This window comes from Lagenorhynchus albirostris, chromosome 2 (assembly GCF_949774975.1).
Source record: "Lagenorhynchus albirostris chromosome 2, mLagAlb1.1, whole genome shotgun sequence".
NCBI lineage: Eukaryota > Metazoa > Chordata > Mammalia > Artiodactyla > Delphinidae > Lagenorhynchus > Lagenorhynchus albirostris.
This window is the reverse complement of record NC_083096.1, coordinates 125,964,996-125,991,028: the sequence shown is the minus strand read 5'-3', so window position 1 is coordinate 125,991,028 and position 26,033 is coordinate 125,964,996. Positions and strand designations below refer to the sequence as shown.

General features: G+C 33.9%; 1 protein-coding gene across 1 annotated transcript in view; it reads left to right on the top strand.

Annotated features, from left to right (window-relative positions):
- The window catches only part of LRRC7 (leucine rich repeat containing 7), a 507,812-nt gene that overhangs the window by 396,957 nt on the left and 84,822 nt on the right, over positions 1-26,033 (top strand). The window contains exons 14-21 of the mRNA XM_060142541.1: positions 1,933-2,002; positions 3,956-4,055; positions 6,330-6,454; positions 8,532-8,780; positions 14,133-14,333; positions 21,247-21,358; positions 21,571-21,751; positions 23,424-25,104. Coding sequence (XP_059998524.1) covers positions 1,933-2,002; positions 3,956-4,055; positions 6,330-6,454; positions 8,532-8,780; positions 14,133-14,333; positions 21,247-21,358; positions 21,571-21,751; positions 23,424-25,104 — 2,719 coding nt within the window. The remainder of the gene's footprint in view (positions 1-1,932; positions 2,003-3,955; positions 4,056-6,329; positions 6,455-8,531; positions 8,781-14,132; positions 14,334-21,246; positions 21,359-21,570; positions 21,752-23,423; positions 25,105-26,033) is intronic.

Below are 26,033 nucleotides of genomic sequence, written 5' to 3'. Positions count from 1 at the left end.
ATTAATATTTTTAAATTGATGAATTAATCAATGAATCTTAACCTGAGATTAAAATCAACATTCAGTCAAAGCTGAGGCTAAAGTTGAACATCACTGTCAGAGAATAAACTGCTTGCATAAAAGATTAAATATTAAATGTTATCCAAAAGTCATGATTATTCCAATTTTATATTTAAAATGTAATAAATTTTAGAAGTTTGTCATTATAGTTCAGGAACAATGATTCTTTTACACTGTCAACTGTAAGATTGCTCCTGTGATCAATACACCACACAGTTATGATACTAAATAAATGCTCACTTTCAATGGTGGTCACTGGAAGAACAAGGAAAAATGAGGATAACATCCTTTTCTGACAGTTTCTTTCCAGACTCTACATTTATGATTTGACTGATGATTTATCATGGATATTGTATATGATTCTGGACAGTTTTCCCCTCATGTAATTTTTATGTGGCAGAATTGATATTCTACTTTTAATTCATCTCCACATGATGTAAAAACTTCTCCTCATAACACATTACTTCATAATTTCTGACTTAAATTAAATAACTAAAAAATTAGAAAACTTTAATGGACAGTTTGGTTTAATGTTATAAATGCTAGTATAAAAAATAATTATATTAAAAATAATTGTGATATAATTTAATCCCTGTTATTCTTTATATACTTATTTATGTTTTACAAGTTTCTGTTAGCTCAGAAAGGTTATTATATCCTTCCTAAACTTACCTAACTAATACACACTCTGTTGATATGTTTCTTGGCTTGTCAATATCTTTTCATATTTATTAAATTATTTGATAGTGCTTAATTGCTTTTGCATATACAATTAACTGCTTCCACAATCCTTATTAATTATTATAACATTTTCCACTTGTGTTCTCAAAATATATTTATTCATCATTTGACTGATAGAATTCCAACATATTAAAGAATTTCAAGGGAATTATCATTGCAAGTCATATCTAAAATGTTTGTATTCGAAAGTGAACATGCAGAAAATACCAATAAATTCATTGGTGTGCCTTGTTTGTATTATTCACTCTGTTGACTAGCTATGGTGGTAACCCATGTAATGACAATATATTGATCATACACAATTTCAGGGATATCATACAGTATGTTGAAGCAGGCAGTTGGTGATTTGGCCCTCCACAGGCTGAAGCCAAAGCTAAATAGATAATTTTGATTGAATACCAAGGCTGATGCCAACTTCACTTATCTCAAAATGCTATTTTTAAAGATTCCCTCTTTGAATATCTATTACACAATATATGAAGGGTGAAAGAACAAAAGGACACGCTTTCAGGAGCTGTAAATTCCTTTCGAGGTAAGGTGGAAATGGCCTCTTGCCCTCATAGAGCCTACAATTTTATGGGGATAACAGACAGTAAAAAAATAACCACAAAACTAAACAAAAAATTACAAACTGTGATATGTTCCATGAAAGTGCTTTGAGACTAAACTGGTGAAAGAAATTTAAATGAAGAGTCAAGAAAAGCTTTGAGGAACTGACATTTAAGCTGAGAGCTAAAGAATATGTGGAATTTTAGTTAAGTGAAGTATGGAAGAAAGAATATTCCAGACAGAAGAAAAGAGCTTGGCTAATCCTCAGAGTAGGCTGATAGAAGGCCAGTGGAACTAATGGGACTGTCAGGAAAAGAGTAACAAAGAAGCTCTGGAGAGGTTTTGGAGGACCAGATCTTATAAGGTCTGACAAGGCATGTTAACAATTTTCAGTTTTATCCTAGCATTTGAAGAGTTGTAAACTCGAGATTTTCACTTTTAAAAGCTTGCTCAGGCTACTCAATGGAGAAAGAAGTAGAGAGAAGAATGAAACAAATAAGTTACAGTATTTTAAAAAATTCTTCATAAAAATGAAATTTATCCATCTTCACCCATGCTATTAGACTTTTCTTATTTTTGCAGATTGAAGAATTTACCATTCTCATTTACCAAACTTAAGGAGCTTGCAGCTTTGTGGCTTTCTGACAATCAGGTAAAAATTTTTATTACCTGATTTATTTTGTTTATTCAAATGAACTACAGTTGAAACTTTGAATTGCTAACTTATTCCCAATAGGTACCTTTGACAATCACTGCAAAATATAGATTCTTTATCCCCTGGAGGAGAGATTTTTGTAAAGGTAATAATTCAAATAAGTATTTCATTGCTGTGGACAAACAGTACTATAGTTCTCACCCCTTTTAAATGCTTCAATCTAGCTTCTACTTCATTCTCAGAGATCTAATACACAAAATGATCATTTTTCTAGGTGGTACATACATGTCCTCAGAGGATGTACTTTAATTATACCTCTGAAGGTAAAGAATAAGAAATCATTACCACAATTCCCACAAGAGGGAATTATTATCCTCCATGTTCCTTGTGTGTGTGTGTGTGTGTGTGTGTGTGTGTGTGTGCTTTTAATTATAATCAACTTAATTCTAAAACTTTATTCAAAAAATTTGTGATGTCTTTTGTTGCTATTACCAGTATCTTCTGTGAAATTGTTTTGATATTAACTCTTATACTTATGAAAATAGATTATAATAGAATTAGTAATTGAGTGTTAATGAATAATTTTATTAACTGGAAAATAAAAAGAAATAGTTGAAGACATCTGATTTGCCACCAGAAAAACTGGTGATAGACAATTTTGACATAGTTTATTTTTCTTCTTTTTACTTTTTTCTTGTAATCCTAAAATTTTAAAACATCCTATCCCAAAATATGAATTACCAAGTGAAAACAAATCATCTTGGTTTTAGTTTGTTATGATTATTTTCTGAGCATAAAAACAGCATTACTGGTAAATGAATTGTTCAGACATAGGTATTGAGCTACTTTTGTAAAAAAGTAAAATAAACTTCTACAAAATGTGAAATATAAGTGTGAGAATAATGTTTGTATTCCTACAGTCATTACAGCACTTTCTTCCATCTACTAAAAAAAATTAAATTGTCATTCAAATTCAAGTCTTACCAATGGACTGTAGATTTTTCAAAGCATCAATATATCATTATAAATAAATCATTTCTGGAATCAACGTGAACTATGCTAATGGAACAGTATTTTCTACAGTCTTGCATTGTAAAAAAAATCCCCTAATGTCATGATTTATTATTCTTGTGGGGGAATGAACAGAAGAGTGGCTGCACCATTTAGCTTTTATTTAGAACAGCGATTTAATGTGTTTCTGACTTAGTTTCATGAGACAAGTTGGTATCCCAAATCCCCTTTGTGCTTCACTCTTATTAATAAATGTCATGAAATAAGTGTATTTTAAAACATTAAATAATATGATTATTTCCAATATGTTTTATAAAAATAGTATATAATATAAAAGTTCTAAAAATACCTTCATAAATAGTATTTCTGAAATAAAATTAATAATAGAGAATTAAATGTTACCATCCATAGGTAAATATATTGTGATATATCAAATACAAGGATTGTTGCTCATGTGTATGTGGACCCTGTCTTTGGTTACAAAAATTTCTTTAAAATAAATGCTTATGTTTTAACCTAATTAAATTCATAGATGATCTTGTATAGTATAAATTTGATAGCAAATTCCATTTATTTTTTAGGGCAACAGTTCATGAAAATATAGGACTATACCAAAAGTTTACTTAGTTGAAACAGTTTGACATATTTTGGTCTCTTCAAGATCAAAACTGACATTACTCAATGAAGATGAATAGGTCTTGTAAAAGAATGTACTAAAGAAAAAGAAAATCTCATTATGAAAACCTTAGAATTTCAAAATATTCCTCTACAATAGTCTTATTTTATGTTATACTTTCTTATTTCATTACCTTTTTCCTTACTTTTCTTTAACTGTTCATTCAGCACAGTGCGTCCAGACTATTGACCTTTATGCTATATAAAAGAAATATTCTTTATACTTCCAATCTTATTAATCTAATTTATGTCCTTTGCTTCCAGTCCAAAGCCCTTATCCCTTTACAAACTGAAGCCCATCCAGAAACAAAGCAAAGAGTATTGACTAACTACATGTTTCCACAGCAACCTCGTGGTGATGAAGGTAAACAGTCAGTAGAAATTTCTCCTATGCTTGTATGATTATGAATAAAAGGGATTAATTTTATTCTAATCTCTGGCCAATACTGGCACATGGGCAAGACACATAATTACATGACACACATAAATCATTTGGGGGTTAACTCTAAGCAAGTCTAATTATCTTCCATACTGTAATATTCTAAGTAAGATTTCAAAAACGTAACTCTTCCTCTTTATATCTGTCATGAAAATAATGTTGACTTTTAGGAGCGACATCTTTTCTTGGTGGATTGCAAAACCCAGGACTAGTTAACCGAAGGTGATACCTAGCCAGTTGAAATGAGCTAAGAAGAGTCAGATCTTAAGGAAGATAAGTTGGTTTATTTCCTGCATTCACTAATTTTATGAACACAATTTAAACATTTAGTCCTGATCTCAGGCCCCAAATTATTTCATGTTAAGAGTCAACCGTAAAGAGATGACTTGCAAACGACTAATTTTTCAAGTTGAGTTTTCCTAAACAATGTCAGCAATTATGATAGGAATAATTTTTGAAAAACTTAAACCTTTTTCAATAATAAAATTTTATCTTCTATGATCACATTACTCATAAAACTTTTAAAGGAGCTTTATCCTTTACCATTTGAAATTCAGCACAGGCTCCTTAGCTCAAGCCAGCACAGGCTGTCATGCACATTTACCACAGTCTAACAGTAATAGTAATTCTTGAAAGAGTAAACCCACTTTAATCCACCCATGGATTAAATCCACCCAACCCATTTAAAAGAGACCAACTTTAAAAGAAACTATTTGCTTATGTAGTTCTTATTTTCAGGATAATTATAATAAATGTCTTTAGGTTTTTTTACTTAAAAAGGGAAATGAATCATTTTGAAATATTTTAGGATATTTTCATTCAAATTTTGACTTACAGAAGTAGAAAAAGGAAAGATTGTTTCATATGTATTTTTCAGACTTCAGTAAAATTGATCTTTTGAATTTATGAAAGAAATGCCACTGTGTTTACATAGGGTATAACAAGAGTCCTACATAAGGATTATGTTTTATTCATGCAACTTTACTTACATTTTCATTTTAATATCCCTAGATTAACAAAATATTTCATTTTGAAAGGCTATAGGGGAAAATGAAAAGTGTCTCATATTTTCTGGCCATTTCTGAGATCTAGTCTGACAGATTAAATCCCTAAATTGTTCCATGGAATGAGGTAGATCTAGTTAGGTAAGATGTGATGTTAAGGAATTAGCCTAGTTTGTTTCACTTTGTTTTCCTTTGAGGAAAGCAGAGTTGGTAACAGAAAAGTTTTCTTGAAATTTAAGCAAGTCACCCTTTGGTTTTTCAAGCAGAAGTGTAATGAGTGAATTTGCAGAAATCCTTGCAACACACAAAGTTTTATATAATAAAGGTTATCCTTTGGGAAGTGCTTTTATTGCATTTTCATGTGATCTTCACAGGATTGTTGCAAAGAAGATATTACCATTAACCAACATGTAAATTAAAGATTGATAAGCCATTTCCTTTCCCTGTTAATTTGAGACACATTTAGATTAATTGAGACCTGAATGTTAAAGACTATTTTCCAAATGCTTTTTTACCATAAATCCAAGCACCACTACATTTCCCCCTACCAGACACACAAAAGAACAACGACAAGAAAGGTTGCAATCTTGGACAGTTTATTGCAAAACCAAAGTTATGTAGTACCTTTTATAACATCCTAATAGCATTTAGTGGTTACAGTTATGGACTCTATAATCACACAGTCATGGTATAGAATCCTGCATTGTCCGTGGAGAAGCTGCATGGCTTTGAACAAGTTTCTTAAAACTCAGCTATAGTTTTCTCATTATTAAATTGAGGATTATATTACTTCTACCGTGGTGCTGTTTTGAAGATTAAAAGAGATAATGGTTTAAAATACCTAATTCAGCTCTATTATCATAATTAGGTTATGGAGAGCTCATTCTTTACACTGGAAAACTTCTCTACCCCAATATATAATTAATGTATACTTAAGAAAGCTGAATGTGAGTTAAGATGTTAAAAGACTATGTAACAAATATGAGGGGAATATTTTCCCTCTTTTTCTTTCTTTCCTTCTTTCTTTTTCTTTACTTCTTTCTTTCTTTCTGTTTCTTTATTTTTCCTTTTCTTTTTTTCTCTTTGTATTTGTTTTTAGTACCTATCACCATTTTTCGCATAGCGTACTAAGCTCTGTTAAATAACAATTTATGGTTTTTAAAAAAAGCAATAACACTTTGGAATCTAACTGTAGATTTCCAGTCAGACAGTGACAGCTTTAACCCTACACTGTGGGAAGAACAGAGACAACAACGCATGACTGTTGCCTTTGAATTTGAAGAAAAAAAGGAAGATGATGAAAATGCTGGGAAAGTTAAGGTGAACCTTTTAATTTTTGTTTCCTCTTTCTTCTCATTATTTTTATTTGTTCATTGTTATTATTCAAATAGCCCTTGGGACTAATTGACTGACCTCTGCTAGAAGGTCAGATACATCTTAAAGTCTCATGGTGATACCTTTCATTATAGCAGGATGATGATTTTGGAAGCACTTTTGTGCTTCGGAATGAGACTAACATCCTGACTGAGCAAATTTCATATGCCACCCCATCTTACAGAATAGCAACATGAAAGAGATTCAAGCTGAGAGAAAGCCAAAAAAAAAAAACCTAAAAATCAAACAAAAAAGTCTGGGTGATGGGCTTCACCTTATTACCTCTTTGCAACACTGAAATGTGTTTTTTTAAAATCACTGATCAAGGCAAGGCATCATGCAGACTGTGTGAAGCCAAAATACACATTTATGAAAGAACCAATGGATTAATATATTACGTTGGCATTAAAATCTCAGAAAGATTCTATGTCTCTGGAATATTTGAGAAGACTTTATGAGTTTTTTTAAGTGTGAGGACAAGTTTTAATGAAGATAAGAGCCTGAGAGTAGGTGATGTCCCTTAGGGAAAATTACTTAAAATTTTTTACCTTAAAGCATATTTTAAAAAATGCTTTATTGGCACTAATCTAAGTCAAGTAACAAGGTCGGAATTTTAAAATCTGTATTTTTACATTATATAAATTTGAAAATAACAGAATTTATATGGATTATATGAATATCAGGTCTTCATGTTATCATCATGGCAACATCTTGAATCTTTCATCAATTTTTTATGGTATTATTTTTGTACTTTTTCCATCATGGATACTAACAGCTCTCACCCTTAGTGACTAATTACATAAGTAATTGTATATGCATCCTATTAATAGATCTGGATTGTGTGATGTGTTCTTTTCTATCCCCTCATTCCCACATTTTCTAAACTTTTTTCTTAAACCAGCATACTCTAGAACCTTACTGGAATTAGTAAGGTAATTGACAAAGCCTACCTATTTCATTGTGAAGAAACCAGAATGGATTCCCAAATCAAAATGACAATTTTGTTAAAGATTTGGACTTAAAAAAATGTTTCTAAATGGTTGATTAGTGCTATCTAATAACCAAAGAGACATTTTTTAACTAAAAATAAACAAAAAAAGATCTTTAGAACATTTCAGTTCTTCTTGTAAGGATTTTATATGTTAAATCCAGAACCAATGGATGATGCATTCTATACTGGACCTCTGATTCATTCTTTTACTTCATTGAATGTCAAAAACTACATACTTCTTCCTAAAAAGAAACCTATATTCAAAGGCTCCAAGAAGAAAAGAGTGCATTTAATACTGGTATATGTGTCATTGAAAGCATAAAATATAGCAAATGCAAACAGACATTTAGAAGCCCTGTTTGTGTGTTATGTGATCAAGTTTGATTATAATTAGAGTAGGTTCATTATACTTTAGAGTACATTTTCTCTATGTTTATTTATATTTGATTTATTTTATATATTGGTGAAATAATATGTGTTTCCAAAATCTCAAACTACTTGGTTTTGACCAATTTGAGTATTTCCAATGCCATTGGCTATTGGACAAATTAGAACACAAACAAATGTCTAAATAAATCATCATGGAAGTATGATGATGAATGGAATATGCTGAAATCTTGCACTAAATTAATTATACTTTTCTGGCTCATTACATGTACATTAAATTTAGTACCATTTTACCTTTAATTTACATAAAATTTTAAAGGGAACCACTGACCTATGGCATCAACTTCCAAATAGACTAGAGTATAATGCCCTACTTATAATGTGTTCAGTGTATGAAAGTATGAAAGTTTAGTTTAGTTTAGTTTAGTATGAAAGCTGCATTGTGTGAAGAAATTGTGACCCTTTAGCTTCATATGATATTGGTACTGTTTTATTACATAGAATTAAAACTAATTTTCTGATGGTTGTTTTAAATGCATTACCCAGAATGAAAAAAAATATATCAAGAATAGAAAAATGATAAAGTGAAAGTTTTGCTACAGTGCTCCTCTTTCTCCCAGAAAATGGAGATTCCTTCTCCCACAGGATCACTCCTGCCAAGCCCCCTGGGAAAGGGGCCAGCGTGGGATTACTCTCCAACCTGCCAGACTGTCTGGCGATTGCTGCACACCATGGGCCAGGTGTGATCAGCAGATCCAAGATATGCCCGTCCCCCAGAATGACCCACAGCTGGCATGGGGTTGTATAAGTGGCCTCCAGCAGGAAAGGAGCATGTGTACTCCATTGCCAGTTGCAGCACAATCCACCACTCTTCCCTCTCTAAGTGGCAGACAGGTAGGCCTAGGTGTTTGGGGTAGGAGAATCCCTTACGTAGAGGCAACCTTGAAACAGTGGTTTATGGGGTATGTTCTGCATGATTTGGGGTAAGAAATGTGGATCATATAGAAACCTTTCAATTGCCAGTGTTTGATCCCAGTTTAATTTTTTATTCATTGACATTGGCAATGGGGTGGGGAGAACTGAGCCAGAGGGGGAGGGAACATCGATATGATGTGCCTACTGGTGGGATATCTGGCATGGTTTTTAAGTTGGGTGCTTCATTTTTATTTATGTTTTTATTTTTCAAGATTTTTATTTAAAGTGTGGGAATACCAATAGTCGGGCAGAATGTTGATGACACTACTGATGCAATCTAAATTGTCCCCAGACATACACACATTTTTTTGTAATATCAATTCTGAGGGAGATTAAATAACTAAAACTTGATTCTAAAACAGCATGAGATTTGAATTGAAATTTGCTGAGAGTGGACTTTGAGCACAAAGATGGACATCTGTTGAAAAGCATCAATTTCCTTTTAATTTGAAGGCACAGATGATGAGAATTCCTGTAAGAGAAGATTGGCCTGGGAATTCTGGCAGATAGGGCTTCCTTATCTCAGTGGGTGGGGTATTGAAGATTTTAATGAAAAAAATCTTAATGGGATGTGGAAGAACACTACATATTTTGTAAACCTTATCCACATGTAATGGACTAAATTCTTATTCTGTGTGTATATTCTTTCTACAATATATGGCAAGTTGAGAATCCTAACTAAAACTGCTATAGGTTTCCTTTCTATGTAAAATGTTCCAATTAATTCCTAGAATAAGATATTTAACAATTAATAACCAAAGCATTAACTATTATTTCTCTTACTGGAATTTACAATCAAATCAAATGATAATTTAATCATTATATAAGAAAAACATAGTTCTTTGTGAATTCAAGGTATCACTTCTAAATGCCCTAGCTATTAATATTACTTCTTTCTTCATTGCTAAATCTTTGGGAGTCTCCAACATCTTGCAGCTACTATTTGCATTTACTGCACTTTCTTAAGATCTGAGATATATAGAATGTTGTGAAACACTTCTATTTTCCAAAATAAAATAACATTTCAGTAAAAATATTGGATTTTAATAAAATGTACCTGTAAAATGAGCAAATACTTTATGGTGAGTGATAAACACAACATTTTGGTAAGAACATAATTGACAAATTTTTCCCACCTATTACATATATCCTGTATTAGAATAAGGGAATATTTATAGCCTATATATTTAGCAATATAAAGAAACTAACTGGGCATTACTGGACTATTAATATAATTGTGTTTATGATCATAGTTATTCATTTCTGAAGCACTTCACACATGCATTGAAAAATAGAGAGGCAAAACAATCTGTAAAAGTGTATAAAATATGCTTTTAGAGAGCTTACGAACATAACAGAATTATAAAATACTATACTTTCATTTTTTTAATTATAAAATATTATGCTAACTTTATGTTTTAAAAATTGAAATTATCTTATTTAACTCAATAAAATTCACACTTTAGATTTACACTGTTTCTTCCACAAGATTGTACAAATATATGCTGCACCTATACCAGAGAATAGCTCTGAGCCAAGTAACACTTGTGAAGCATAAACTTTGGAGTTAGACCTGAGGTTGAATATGGGCATTGATTCCTGTAGCTGTATCACCTTCAAGTAACTTACACCATCTGAGCCCCTGTTTTCCTTCTGTAAAATGGTAACAGATGCTACAAATGGGTTGTGAAGTTAAAATGAGATTTAATTATAATTAATTATAGATTTTAATTAACATTATTAATTATAACCTTTTATTATTCATTTATAATTAAATCCATATGGTAAATAATAAAATAAGTATTGTTTATTATATAAATAACTAATAATAATTAGTTTTATATATTCCTATAAAACACTTTGCATGGTGCCTATCACATGGCAGATAATGAGTAAATGATAGTTATTGCTGCATACAACCTGAAAAAAATCCAGTTACAGGTATTATAGTTAGACATATATATAATAAAACTAGATTGCCAAAGACTCCAGATTCAAAAAATACATGAGAAGAATCTGATATTAGAAATAGTATCTAATCTCTGCATAGAAATTATACATTTTCAAGGGACTTCACATTTATTATCTCATTCGAGCTCTAGATTAACCCAAGACATTATCATTCCCATTTTACATGAGTAGAAACTGGACAGAAAGATTGTGGCTGATAGCTAGTTGGGGGTAAATCTGTAGCTTTAATTTGGGTCTTCTGACTCTAAGTCCAGTAAATTCTGCTAGTAGACTAGTGAATGGGAAGCAAGTAGCTTATTGTATACGTGGAACAAATCCAAGTTTTATGAGACCTGAATTCAGCTTCCACGATTTGGAGAGGAGCCTCTTTAAGGAAAAGAATATAAAATAACCATGTAAATACATAAGTAGGGCCCCTCACAAGGCTTTGGAAAGAGCCCATGAAGGTGACAGACCCTAAAGCTTAAGCTTCATTAGCTTAATGGCAAATCCACTTTTATTTCTACATTTAAATATTTTTACAGAGATAAAGTGTCCAAATATATTCTCATGATGTGACCAAGATATAACATTAACTTGATTATAATATGACCAGAAAATATTGGTACCATGGCCATTAGCAAATAGCCCTCCGTGTCAGAAGGGACACAGCATCTACAAAAATTAGATTACATTACTCGATGTATTTAATTCTAAGAAAGAACACGTCCCAGGGGGCTTCCCTGGTTGTGCAGTGGTTAAGAATCCACCTGCCAATGCACGGGACATGGGTTCGAGCCCTGGTCCGGGAAGATCCCACATGCCGCGGAGCAACTAAGCCCGTGCGCCACAACTACTGGGCCTGTGCTCTAGAGCCTGCAAGCCATAACTACTGAAGCTCATGCACCTAGGGCCCGTGCTCTGCCATGAGAGAAGCCACCGCAATGAGAAGCCCGTGCACCACAACGAAGAATAGCCCCCACTCACCTCAACTAGAGAAAGCCCATGTGCAGCAACCAAGACCCAACACAGCGAAAAATAAATAAATAAACAAATGTATAAAAAAAAAAAGAACACGTCCGATTTTTTGCCTTTGATTCAATTTAGAAGTGTAGTTTTAATATTGAGGATTGTTTAAGGTGTGTAGAATTTTAATTTAAGGACCTATTTGAAAGTTATTTTTCATTCATATTAAAAATTAAAAGATGTTCTTAATTGGCATAATAGTCACACCATTCTACAATTTACATTTTTTAAATGTAGTTTTTTGACTTTTAAGTCCTTTGATATCAAGGACTTTTAAACAAGTTCAACAATATAATTTTTAAACTTAGATCAAATTTGTGATTAATATTTCTAATACCAATTTAAACAGCAGATCCAAGAATGCATTCATCCCAATGGATTTTGTCTAGCATGGCTATCATTCTTTTTATGTTTATTTAAGAATGCATTATAAAGTACCCTGAGATATACTTATATTACACTCTAACAACTTATACTTTTGTTTTTTGGTAAAGTCTTTTTTTCTTGGGTTATATTTTTGTAGCTTTGTTTCTATATATTATTAACTTCATCCTATTTGTTTCAGCGTATTAAAGATTAAATTACATTTCAATGAGATTTACACTAACAAATTTATCTGGTTTTTCGCCAGCTTCCCAAACATTTATTGGAAAAATAATTTTGTAACTTTAGTTCTGAAAGGAATGTTAAAAATCATCTAGTGAAGTCCAATCCCAGTATTTGACATGGACAGAGAGCCACAGGAAGATGAAATACTAGAATAACAAAGTTGGTGGATTTGCTAAAACTGCAGATGAGCAAAAGTGTTTGAATTCATATTTATAATCCTCAGATCTATATCACTATCATATTTTCTTACATCCCATGTGTTACATAGGTGTGGAGGGGGTGGGTATGTGTGTGTCCCACCCTCTTTCTCTTTTTATCTCTCATCCCCCTCTTTCTTCTTCCCCTTTCAGCTTCTCTTCCACCTCTGCCCTCCCCCAACACACCCTCACACACACTTTCCCCAACACATACTCACCACAATCACATAAATCATTCCATTTTGTAAAGTTGGTTCTACTCAGATTCAAAAAGACATAACTATTGGAATAAACCAAGCCAAGTAAATATGCCCCTTATTTTTCCTCCCACTCCATTTTAATCAGCCTGGATAATTTGTATCTATTCCATTTTAAGTATATTTTAAGTACTCTGAAGGTGGGATATTCTGTATGGAATGTCTCATATTTTCTCTCTCTGAATTAAATGTGAAGAATAGTAATTTATATATATATATATTCCCTAAGTCAGATTGAGACACCAAAAATGAATTCAAGAATAGAAATAGGGCTTCCCTGGTGGCGCAGTGGTTGAGAGTCCGCCTGCCGATGCAGGGGACACGGGTTTGTGCCCCGGTCCGGGAAGATCCCACATGCTGCGGAGCCGCTGGGCCCGTGAGCCATGGCTGCTGAGCCTGGGCGTCCAGAGCCTGTGCTCCGCAACGGGAGAGGCCACAACAGTGAGAAGCCCGTGTACCGCAAAAAAAAAAAAAAAAAAAAAAAAATAGAAATAAGTCTCTGGATAAGTATAAGCCAAAATTTACATATTTACCTAGAATATCCTAGACAATGTTCTCAATTTTTTATTTCTCTTTATTGTAAGATGTAACCTATAAAGCATGTTACTTTATTATGGTAAAAACTAAATATAAAAGCCTCCTTGAAGGATTTTTTTTTTTAGTTATTAACAAGAATTAGCTACCCTACCTTTTGATGTAACATGCTAATTAACACAGAGCTGGTGCATATTTGATCAGATACTGTCAACTCCCCATTTTTTAATACATGATAACTCACTTGTAAATCTTTTGAGGTCTTCTCCCATCACCTGCATTGATATTCCAAAGATATTTTTAATGTCAAAATGATTCTTTTTAAATAATTAAGATAGGTAAGGGAACAGCCTCTAAAGTATAAAAGCAGCTGATAGTAACTTGATTAAATTTTTCAGAGATTACCAATCACTTAAGTGTTTGACCTACTATTTCAACCATCTATAGAGTAGACCTAAACATAAGATATAATCCAAAAATTGTTTTTAATCTAGAAAGGTGGCCAGGGGTGGGGAGAAGTCCCAGGAGGCAGAATGTGAAAAGAACACTGTGTGTTCTACTCTACAACACAGTTTTTCAGCCAGCTCAACACTCACTATATTGCATTTGGTTATACTACTGCACATAAAATGGAGTAGTTTTGTGAACATGCTTGCTGAAGGTATCTTTATGTTAAATTTCTTTTTACAAACTTCTAGGTTGAAATAAACCTAAAACGATATCCAACTCCTTACCCAGAGGATTTAAAGAATATGGTAAAATCTGTTCAAAATCTGGTGGGTAAGCCAAGCCATGGAGTGCGTGTTGAGAATTCAAATCCAACTGCTAACACGGAGCAAACTGTGAAAGAAAAATACGAACACAAGTGGCCTGTAGCCCCAAAGGAGATTACAGTGGAGGTATTTCAAGGTTATTGGTAATTGCCAGTGTGGTTTGGATTTTTTGGAATTACTAAATGATATGTTTTTTTAACTGAACAGATCTTCCTTGATAAGTGCATTTTTTCCTAATGTATAAATGAGTCTCTCTACTCTTCCAAACTATGAGGGTTGCATTCAATAAATGCACCTTCATGGCATAAAATCATTAATACAGCTCCAAAAGTTCCAATACACACAGAAGGAATAATTCGCTCACCCAGTTAGGCCTGGCCAGTAAGTGCATTAAATCATTTTCATGATATTCCTTTGACTACCCCAAACTTTTATTGTATGAGTCATTAGAAAAACCTAAATGAAGTTTTTATTATTATTATGCAAATATCAGTAAAATTCTTGATCAGATTTAGAGCCAATTTTTAAAAATGTTTTTGTGTTTGGGTTACACCCTTTATAGGAAACACTACTATATAAAAAGGGGCAAGAACTTTGAAATTTAGCTTTACAGAATCTAATATGAAGCTTAATTTCTATATTTTAGAATGAACTAGATATTTATCTTCATCAATTTGTGTGGTCTGAAAAGAATTCAACTACATTTATGCCACCTCTGTACTATTTCATCTACTCTTCAGCTAATTTGGTTATCATCTTTTAATCTTCATTAGAAACATAATTGATATGAGTACATCTAGAAGTTCCTATACCTACTGCTCAAAAATCTAGGTTGACAAAACTCTTTTACAAATCTGTGTTCAAAGCATCAGTTTTTTGCATTAAACACCAACTGTATATTTAGCACTGTGCTAAACACTGTGAGAGAGAGAAAAGAAATATGAAATGTGTGAATAGTCTCCAAATAATTGAGAGCCTAGCCAGGTAAACTTAACACAGATGAAGCCATTAGAGAATGTATTATATAAAACATGATAACATTGTTGGTTGTGTGATGGAGAATATAATACTCTAAGAAAATGGAGTGATAAGCAGTCACTGCCAATCACTTTAAAAGTTATGTGAAATGCTTAAGATTGAACTGCATATTAAAGATTAGGTGATTCTTTTAAAGTCAAAAAGAGAAGAAGGCATTCTAGGCGAAGAGAAAAGAAAGCTTAAGCAAAAATAAGCGTGGTGTGCATATCTGCCAGTGGAAGTACAAGCCTTACCCAAAAGAGAGGAATATAGCTGGATATCTAGGGAAGAAAATTTAAGTAAATATTTATTTTCATTGCTTTTTTCATTTTGCTTATAAAACTCATATTATTATACTTTTTCATCTCTAAAACATTACAGATATACTATAGCAAAGCAATATACTTTTATCTCTAAGATACTGCAATAATATAAAAAGGAGGAAAACTAACATTTAGTGGGTACACCCTAAATACACATACACTTTATATTTATATCTCATGTCATCACAGTTTAACATCAAGATAACTGTAAGGTCATGATAAACCACAAACTGAATAACTACTGCAAAATACGTAGATCCTAAAATTGCTTAATACAGGGATGGGAGAGATGAGACAAAGAAAAGATGGCTTTGGTCATGAATTTAATAATATCCCAATAGTAAAAAAAAATCTTAAAATTGTCCCACAAGCACTTCAAACTTAACAAATCCAAATTAATTTTAATGTTTCCTCCTCAAACCTGCTTCTGCTTCAGTATAATTGGTCTTGATCTCAGCTGGCACCATTATCTACCGGTTCACTCAAGCTAGAAATTTGGGAGGCATCTTGATTTCTTCTTCCTTTTTTCTCCCCACTCCCTGCCCCTTCCAATCACTAACTCCTATACATTTTCATCTAAGTGTATCTCCTCTATCTCTTCAGGTCCTCAACTCTGTCCTGCATTTCTGTAAAAACTGTCAATTTCTTGGCTTACCTTGTCCCAAGCCCCCCATTGCCTTGCTAATGATCTTTTTAAACACACATCTAATCTTGTCCTCCTTAAAAAAAACACTATAGTGACTTTGTATTGCCTATCTAATCTTCTTAATTTGCTAAAGTAGCCAAGCTAAGTAAGATTGAAGCTCAACTTTCAGCTTCATATTTATTTCTATGATTCGCCCCACTCTTTCTTAGTTTTCTTCATCTACTAGCCTTTTCCTCTTGAATAGAAATTTCACTGATAATATCAATATTTTTTCTAAAATTGAGATGTTAGATCTTCTATGCCCAACTTTTAGCCATCCTAGGGCTAGGAGATGTCCTCTTCTGTATCATCCTCCCTTCTCATTACTGCATCCAAATTAAGGGACCCTAATTCTATTCTACTTCCAGATATAATAAATACAAATAACCAAGTGTCTAGCTGATCAGTGTATACTATGCATTTTTATTATATGTTTTACCTGTGCCTGCCATTTTTGGGTCATCATTATTTAGATCATGCTACCAAGAAGGTGGAAGACGGTGTCACACACTGTATGACATATTTATCCATGTTGTTAAATATGGAAAACCAAGAAAAAACAAACAGAGGTAAGCAGAGGCAAAAGCAGAAAACAGAAAGAAGAAGCAAGGTAAATAGGTTACAAATGCAGCAGAGAAAGAGGGAAAAGGAAAGATATATCATTTATTGATCACTTTCTATTTGCAACCCTATGCCAAGAGTTTTAACATAGAGAATATGGCCAAGAGAGCCATGAGAACAAGGAGGTCAGAGAGATATGAAGGTTCTCCTCTGCTCCCATTTTCCTTCATACATGCCTTGTGGAGATTACATTTGTTTTTCCCCCAGTATCAGTCCATTTGGATGGCTATAACAGAAAACCATAGACTGGGTGACTTAGAAACAGTTTTTAAGGAGCCAGATTTTATTTATATGTAAAAATCAAAGCCTATGAGACTTAAAATCAAAATTTCAAAGGCTCAAAAGTATCAGGGGTTAATGTACAGTGATAGCCAAGAAATACCTAACAGTTCCAATTATTATTGTTAGGTCTGAACAACTTAGTAAATACTTATGCCCCACTTAGTGGTTATTTGAAAAAACAATACACATAAATTGAAAGAGAAAGTAATAGTTTTAGTTCATTCTTAAATAACCAAAACTACTTACTTATGGAATGTGTGCACCTGTTGGACACCACCTACCTTCTCAAACCTTGGAATCATATTGGGTACTACAACTCTAATTTCTGTTTCACATTGATTTTCGAGTGGCACTTGATTATTTTTTATCACAGCAACCACCAAAAACCCAGATTCACACAGACTATTAATCAAAAGAAATGTGCAATCTAATGTTGAAACTGAGAGCTACCTCAAGGTAGCAGTTCTCACAGTATCTGACTGATGTCAAGTATTGCTTTTTTCCCCTGAAATATTTAAAGTAAACCATGTGTCCCTGTGAATTAGCAACAGCACTGTGAGTGCCTCAAGAGCACAGTTTTCAGAACAGGGGAAAGGACTTAAGTGTAGAAGACATGAATTCAAAGTTTGACTCCACCTTGTTACCAATTGTATGACCTTGACAAGTCACTGAAACCTTTCTGAGCCTTGGTTTCTTATCTTTAAAAATACAGATAATAATAACAGTCTTTCAGAGATTTTGCGGAGATGAAATCAGATGAAAATATTTATAACAGTTCTGAACACAGTTTGTGGCACAGAGGAAAGCTGCAGTAAATGACCATTCCTTTCCCATCCACAAGAGAGGGAGACCCTGCCACATTCTCCTTTAATACTTCTGTGAGTCGCTAGCTTGCATTAACCACTTTCATAAAGGAAGGCACTTTTCCATTTCTTAGGAGACTCAGTCCAATTTCTCTCTGTAGAGGAATCACGTCTTTCTCCAGGAAAAAGAGAATAGTCAATTACCCTTGAAAGTTTCCTTAAATGCTTTTATTAATGCCTTTATTTATTTTGACTCGAAAGCTCAGGCATAAGCTTTCTTCCCCCTTTGACTTCTACCTTAGGCTTTAGGCTCCCTTTCACTACAGCCGTATCAGCCAAGATTTAGTTTGACCAGTGGAAGGGCAATGGGGTTAAAAAAAAACAAAAAAATTTTTACCTTTTCTTTCCCCTCAATCTCTGTCCCCTCACCAGAAAAAAAATATGGCTCAATTTACTTATAATGGGAACTCCACTAAATTTGATTCCCTACTAGTAACTTCCACTGTCTTCACCCAAAGAAGTAGTCCCAAAAGCTTCACCCACTTTTCCAACATGAACTTGATTCTTCCAGCTATTTATAAAAGATTTTATAGAGGCAAAGCCAATTATTAATTTCCTTTGTTGGGTAGTTAACTTTGTTATGTGAAGCCCATTTGAGAAGTGAGCTTTTCTTAGGATAGACAATATAGCATATACAGTATTCCATAGAAGACCTTCAAGAAGAACAGTTTCCAGTTCAAATCCCAGCTCTACCACCTATTAAGCTTGTGACTTGGAATTATTTGCTTACCTCTCTGAACTTCCATTTCTTTACTTGTAAAACAAAGGTGATAATAATAAACAACTTAAAATAATAAATAACAATAAAAATAAGATTATCATTTAAATAATCAACAGGGATAAAGTATAGTGTTTAGCATAGTAACACAATAGTAGACAGGTAATAGATTCTTCTTAACTGATGACCACCATCATCATCATCATCATCATCATTATTTTGCTCATAAAGATAAGAGAGTCTAACTGGGTCAGTGTAAACCCATTACTCTTGCTTCAGTAGTAATCCTCTACCTAGGTGGAGGGCCACAGAATTCTAGAGAAGAGATGCAAGTTCATGATTAGCTGATATCATTCTTCCCAGTCATGAGGGCTTTTTTTTGATTCAAAATAGAAATTCTTGAGCAGCGTCAGAGACTAGAATTTAAGTCAAACTATAGCTGCCATGCAGAGCTCCAGTCACAATTGTGAGATACAAGTGTAAATGTTTGATCTATACATAAAAGATAAATTGAGTACCGAATATGTAAGGCATAAGGGGAAAAAAAAGTAGTGAAATCCTTAACTATATTTACATTTCTGTGCTTATACAACTATTTTGTTTGTTTTTGACTAAAACAAAATGCTTATACTTCTATATTAAAATGTCATAAGAATATTTCCTTTTTAAAATATTATTTCAACAAATAAGTTATATTGATATTTATAGAATATTAGTATTAGACAGAAATTTGCACTAATTCTTATTATCTATTACCCTCATTTTATTGATAAATTGAATAAGATCCAGAGAGTTACAGTGACTTGCTCGAGGCAACCTGATTAATAAGTGGTAAAGCAGGAATAAAACAGAAATATGCCACTTTGTAACTGAAAAATTTTTGAAAGTCTTAACATATTTTATGCCTTTCATAGTACCATTTCTCAAAATTGCATCTGCTTCTACTTAATACATGTCTCTAAAAATGTGTGAAGGCTTTTACTCTATTCTCTCAACTCAAAACTATATCCAAATTTTCTTATGCTAAACTTTTGAAATAATTTTCAAAATCCATGAAAACACAGATTTTCCTATTCATCTCCAGAATTTCCATCAATCCCATTCTCTTTTCCATTCCTCTTCAAATATATACAATACTGCATGTTAAGTCTCTAATATGCTCAAGCTGAGCTAACCAGGAGGCGGCAATGTAAGGGATAATCATCGGACTAGAGCCCAAAGGAATCCTACCTCCATGCTGGATCTTTGTCTACTTATCTATGTAAGCCTGGCCCTCACTGCGTCTCAGAATCCACCTCTAGGAAATGAAAGGATTGGACTAGATGATCGTCCAGTCTTCTCCCACTGAAATATTTTTTTTAAAAAAGTGTCAGATATACCCAGGTTTGCGGTGGCGGGCGGGGGTAGGCAAAATGTATAGTAAGAGTTTGTATCTGATATTACCAACCAATTAGTTATAAGGCAGGAACCATTTCATTATTATATTTTGTCCTCAAGTGTATTCTTTCTCCAATTTAACAAAATACTTCTAAATGTATTACATTAATGTTCAAACAAACAAGTACTAATGAATGAAAAAAACTGAAAATTCTTCTTTGAATTCAAATTGAGCTTAAGGGGAAAAGACAGAAAGATAACTGCTGTGTACAAATTTATATCACTACTTACTCCTGAGTGTAAACAAGCCATTTTTATATCTAGAAGGAAGTGAGAATTTTGCTTTTCCTAATGTCCTCCCACTACCTGGTTAACCAGGAATAATAATTTGAATTACAGAAGTTTAAAATTCATCGGTTTTTTTAAATATGTTTATTTGTCATAAAGTTATATTCTTATACCAATGTTGCTCATTATACTGAGTGAAAGGATGTAGAGTGAAGATTTAGCGGGCTAGATTGATCATGAGAAAACTGGAAACCTTTGGAAGAAGGCATGGTAAAACTAAAGAAACTGAGAAGATCACTTGGGAAACAGTAGGAATTAAGAGGGAGACTGGCAGTAAAAGCAGTATTTATAGGGCCCAATTGTGCATTAACTTTGTTAATATTTGAAAAAAAAAACTAGTTGGTCAGTAATATATTCCTCTTAGAACTCTTAAAAGAGTTCATTCCTTAGAACTCTTACATGTTTATATGTTATAGATTATGTATTGTATTACTTATATATGACTTATTATAATTCAGTCCTGTTTTATGAGTTGTATCTATCTCCCTAACTAGACTGTAAACTCCCCCAGGGCATTGGTGGCATTTTGTCTTTCTTTGGAAACTCCACAGTTCTTTGCACAGTGCCAGGCATATAAACAGCTTTCAAAAAATGTCTGATGAATAAATGGACTCATTTAAATTAGAAAAACAAAACATTTTAGTGCTTACCTCAGAGATACATATGATTCACTTCTCCTAGTGCGCCACGGTGAATTAAATTCTGGAGTCCCATCTTGTATCTGAGCCAAATAAAGATATTGCCATCTTGGTTAACCAATGTTTAAATGTTTACTTTCCTTGTCCTGTATTATTATATCTCTCAGGATTCTTTTGTTCATCCAGCTAATGAAATGAGGATTGGGGAACTTCACCCTTCATTAGCTGAGACCCCTCTGTACCCACCCAAACTTGTTCTGCTAGGGAAGGACAAAAAAGGTAACATTGTGAACCTGATGTGGAAAATATGCCACAAATGCATGTGCATGATGAATCACCAGTTGTAAATTATGATATACCATAGTCTATAGAAATATTTTATAAAAATGTATCTCTAACATTCATTGGTATGCTGTTTTTCATACTTGCCTTTCTGTGTTTATACTTGTCAATGTTCACAGCATTATAATAATTTCCTGTTTACATTTCAGAATCAACCGATGAGTCTGAAGTTGACAAAACTCACTGTCTGAATAACAGTGTTTCCTCAGGCACTTACTCAGACTACTCGCCTTCCCAGGCTTCCTCAGGATCCTCTAACACCCGGGTTAAAGTGGGGTCCTTGCAGACCACAGCTAAAGAGGCAGTACATAATTCTTTGTGGGGTAACAGGTGTGTTTAGAATTCCCTCTTTTCTGTCCCCAAATGCTTATTTTCAGCAACATTTTAAAAAAATGGAATCTTCTTAATTTGGGGATTGTATTCAGCACATGAGTGGCATAGAAGACAGAGGGGCAGGTAAGCAAATGTAGTCCCCCTGGGATTTCCAAGAGTGGATAAATCCATTTTACACAGCAAAACCATTGTTTACGGGAGTGAGGGTAGTACATTAAGAGGTTGAGATGATAGAACCCAAAAAATTTTTAATCAAAAATTGTGTTTGCCTCAGTACATAATTGTGACACATTTGGACATTCACCATCCAAAATGGTGTTATGAATTAAAGAAAGATTCATGGAAAGCACTAATGTGCCAAGTACAGAGTAAACATTCAATAACTTTTCATCAGCATCTTCATCATCATCATTTTATCACCACCTGGAAAAGTTAGAGTGAAAGTAAAAGTATTTAATCCTTCCAAAATTGCTCCTACTCTATATTACTTCCATTTTACAGATATATTAAAATCAAAAGCTATGGAGGTCAATAAAGTGACTCAATGAAGTAGCATTTACCCAGTGCTGATTCCCTTGTTTTGTAACATGTTGCTATGTTTCACAGTACAAATAGCAAATAAAAATTGTCATATGATATAGGTAGTCAATGACTTTCACTCAGATTTTACTGATAATGTCAATACTGTTAACAATATATTCTTTGGTAATTGATGAATAACTATTTCTACTCATTGATGCCCATGATAAAAATCTTAACTCTTTCAGTTTCTAAATTTATTATTTGTTATATAAGCTGAGACTGATTTAGGTACTTTTGGAAGATGCCTTCTAAATGCACTTTTTTTCAATTAGCAAAAGCTCTTAAAAATCTTTAATAAAAGATATATAATTCAATATCATTAGTGTGCAAATGGTTTAGAATAAACTTAGAAAAATGAGCATCTTGTAGAGATACTGTGGTCACCAGAATAAACATGCCAATGACCAGAACTCACAATTTAATTTAATTTAATTATTTAATTTAATTTAATTTACATTCTAGAAAAAGATATGTGAATGCATACACTATACAATGGATTTAATGTCTTCTAATACCTGGCCCTCAAATATGTTATTTGAAGACAACTTGGGTTCATTAGATATAAGAAGCATTGATAAGAAATGTACTCTCAACTAATAGTTTGGAAATGTACTGAATCAGAAATTCATGGGGACCAGGAATCAGGTAGCTCTAATTATCAGACAGGTTTCAGGACCATTACTAAAAATATCTATATTTCTTTCATTCACTCATTTATTCATTCATTCATTCATTCAACAAATATGTACTTAGTACCTACTATGTGCCATGCACTATGCTAAGCCTGAAGAGAAAAAAACCTCTGCCCTCATGAGTTTACATTCTAGCAGAGGACACAAGACATATAACAGGTAAGTAAACTGTGCATATTAGAAGGTAATGATAACTGAGAAGAAATAAAATTTAGAGCAGGGTAAAGGGGTGACTCTTTTTGGACATGGAATAATAATGCTATCGTTAATCATAATTGAGATGTGGATGAATGATCAGTTGAACAAAGGATGGTGGTATTCTGGCCGGGTGTTCTTCCTGGCAAAGACCCAGATCTTCCTCATTTTCAGGTTTCTTCTTCCCATTGTGTTCACAGGATTGCACAATCTTTCCCACAGCCTCTTGATGCAAAGCCATTGCTCAGCCAGCGGGAGGCTGTCCCCCCAGGGAATCTACCACAGCGTCCTGACCGGCTGCCATTGAGTGACACTTTCACTGACAACTGGACTGATGGCTCACATTATGATAACACCGGGTTTGTTGCAGAGGAAACCACAGGCGAGAATGCCAACAATAATCCTCTCCTGAGTTCAAAATCTAGAAGCACATCTTCTCATGGACGCAGGCCTTTGATTAGGCAGGACAGGATTGTTGGTGTTCCCCTGGAACTTGAGCAGTCTACACACAGACACACACCAGAAACAGAAGTGCCTCCTTCCAATCCTTGGCAGAATTGGACCAGAACCCCTAGTCCTTTTGAAGACAGGACTGCTTTTCCTTCCAAATTAGAGACAACCCCTACCACCAGCCCATTGCCTGAAAGGAAAGAACATATAAAAGAATCTGCTGAAATACCTAGTCCTTTTTCTCCAGGAGTACCATGGGAGTATCATGATTCTAATCCCAACAGGAGTCTCAGTAATGTCTTTTCTCAAATCCACTGCCACCCAGAATCTTCTAAAGGTGTTATTTCAATTAGCAAAAGCACAGAGAGGCTTTCCCCACTAATGAAAGACATCAAGTCCAATAAATTCAAGAAGTCACAGAGTATCGATGAGATTGACGTTGGTACATACAAGGTTTATAATATACCATTAGAAAACTATGCTTCTGGGAGTGATCACTTAGGAAGTCACGAACGACCTGACAAAATGTTGGGACCAGAGCATGGTATGTCCAGTATGTCTCGAAGCCAGTCAGTCCCGATGCTGGATGACGAGATGCTCACTTATGGAAGTTGTAAAGGGCCACAACAACAAAAAGCTTCCATGACAAAAAAAGTCTATCAATTTGACCAAAGCTTCAATCCCCAAGGAGCAGTGGAGGTTAAAGCTGAAAAGAGGATACCGCCCCCATTTCAACACAATCCTGAGTACGTGCAACAGCCGGGCAAAAACATCACCAAGGATTTGGTTAGTCCTAGAGCTTACAGAGGATACCCACCGATTGAGCAAATATTTTCATTTTCTCAGCCATCTGTTAATGAGGATGCTGTGGTAAATGCCCAGTTTGCAAGCCAAGGTGCCAGGGCAGGCTTCTTGAGAAGAGCTGACTCCCTGGCGAGTTCCACAGAAATGGCCATGTTTAGAAGGGTCAGTGAACCTCACGAGCTGCCTCCGAATGATAGGTACGGCAGACCTCCATATAGGGCAGGTCTGGATCGCCAAAGCAGCGTTTCAGTGACTGAGTCCCAGTTCCTGAAAAGGAATGGCAGGTATGAAGATGAACACCCTTCATATCAAGAAGTGAAAGCTCAGGCGGGAAGTTTTCCAGTTAAAAACCTTACCCAAAGGAGGCCATTGTCTGCAAGAAGCTACAGTACAGAGAGTTATGGTGCCTCCCAAACCAGGCCAGTTTCAGCTAGGCCTACTATGGCAGCTCTTTTGGAAAAAATACCATCTGACTATAACTTGGGTAACTATGGTGACAAGCCATCAGATAACAGTGATATAAAGACGAGGCCTACTCCTGTGAAGGGAGAGGAGAGCTGTGGTAAAATGCCTGCAGACTGGAGACAACAGCTGCTTAGACATATAGAAGCTAGAAGGTTAGACAGGGTATGTTTGGCATTTCTCTGTAAGAATATCCCCTCCTGCCTTTAGTTTTACTTTATTGGCATTTCTAAGCACATGTAGTGAAGCATGAACTACATGAATGAATAGATGATTAGCATTTTATTTGTCTTTATATTGTGGGGAAATTGATCATAATAGTTTTTCATGGATACTGTTTGATGCTCTTTGAGAGTTCATAATGTATAGGTGAATTATTTGTCAAAACTGTCCTAAATATGGTTAGTAAGAAAGAATTCGACTCTGTTATATGGGATAGTGCTTCAATTGCTTTCTAGCCATTAAGGCAAAATGCATCTCCTAGGACACAAAACTGTTCTCTAGTGACCTAAAGAGTATGATTTTTATTGAATCTATAAAAAGTGAGTATTCTAATCCTTTCTGCACAGACTCACTTATATTAAAATCAGACTTAATTTGTTTATACAATTTGCATATAGTTACTGCTATGGGACTACTAAAGTTATTACTTCTAATGAGCAATAATCTTCTCAGCAAGAAACAGAAAAATAAAATAAGCAGAGATTGAATGCCCTCCTACACATTATTTTATTCAATGAAAATCCTGCCATTTAGAATGTTGCTTTTCATATAGAAAGAAATGGTTAAATTCAAATCATACTACAGACAACAAAAATAGATGATGTCTTTATAAAGACTACAAACGTACAAATTAGTGTGTATATTGCAGCAAAAAAGGGGGGGGACATTAATCCTAATGCAGTTAAAAATTGAATCACAGCAAATCATGAAATGCATAGCAATTGAGGAGAGCAAAAAAAAAAACTTGTAGAAGACCTAGAATTACTTTTTGTTGTTGTTTGTATCTCTCTAAGAGAAGTCTGCATTTTCTAGAACTATGATCAATTGACCATCACCACTGAGTGTATTGATACTTTGCGGCTTTGGTGTAG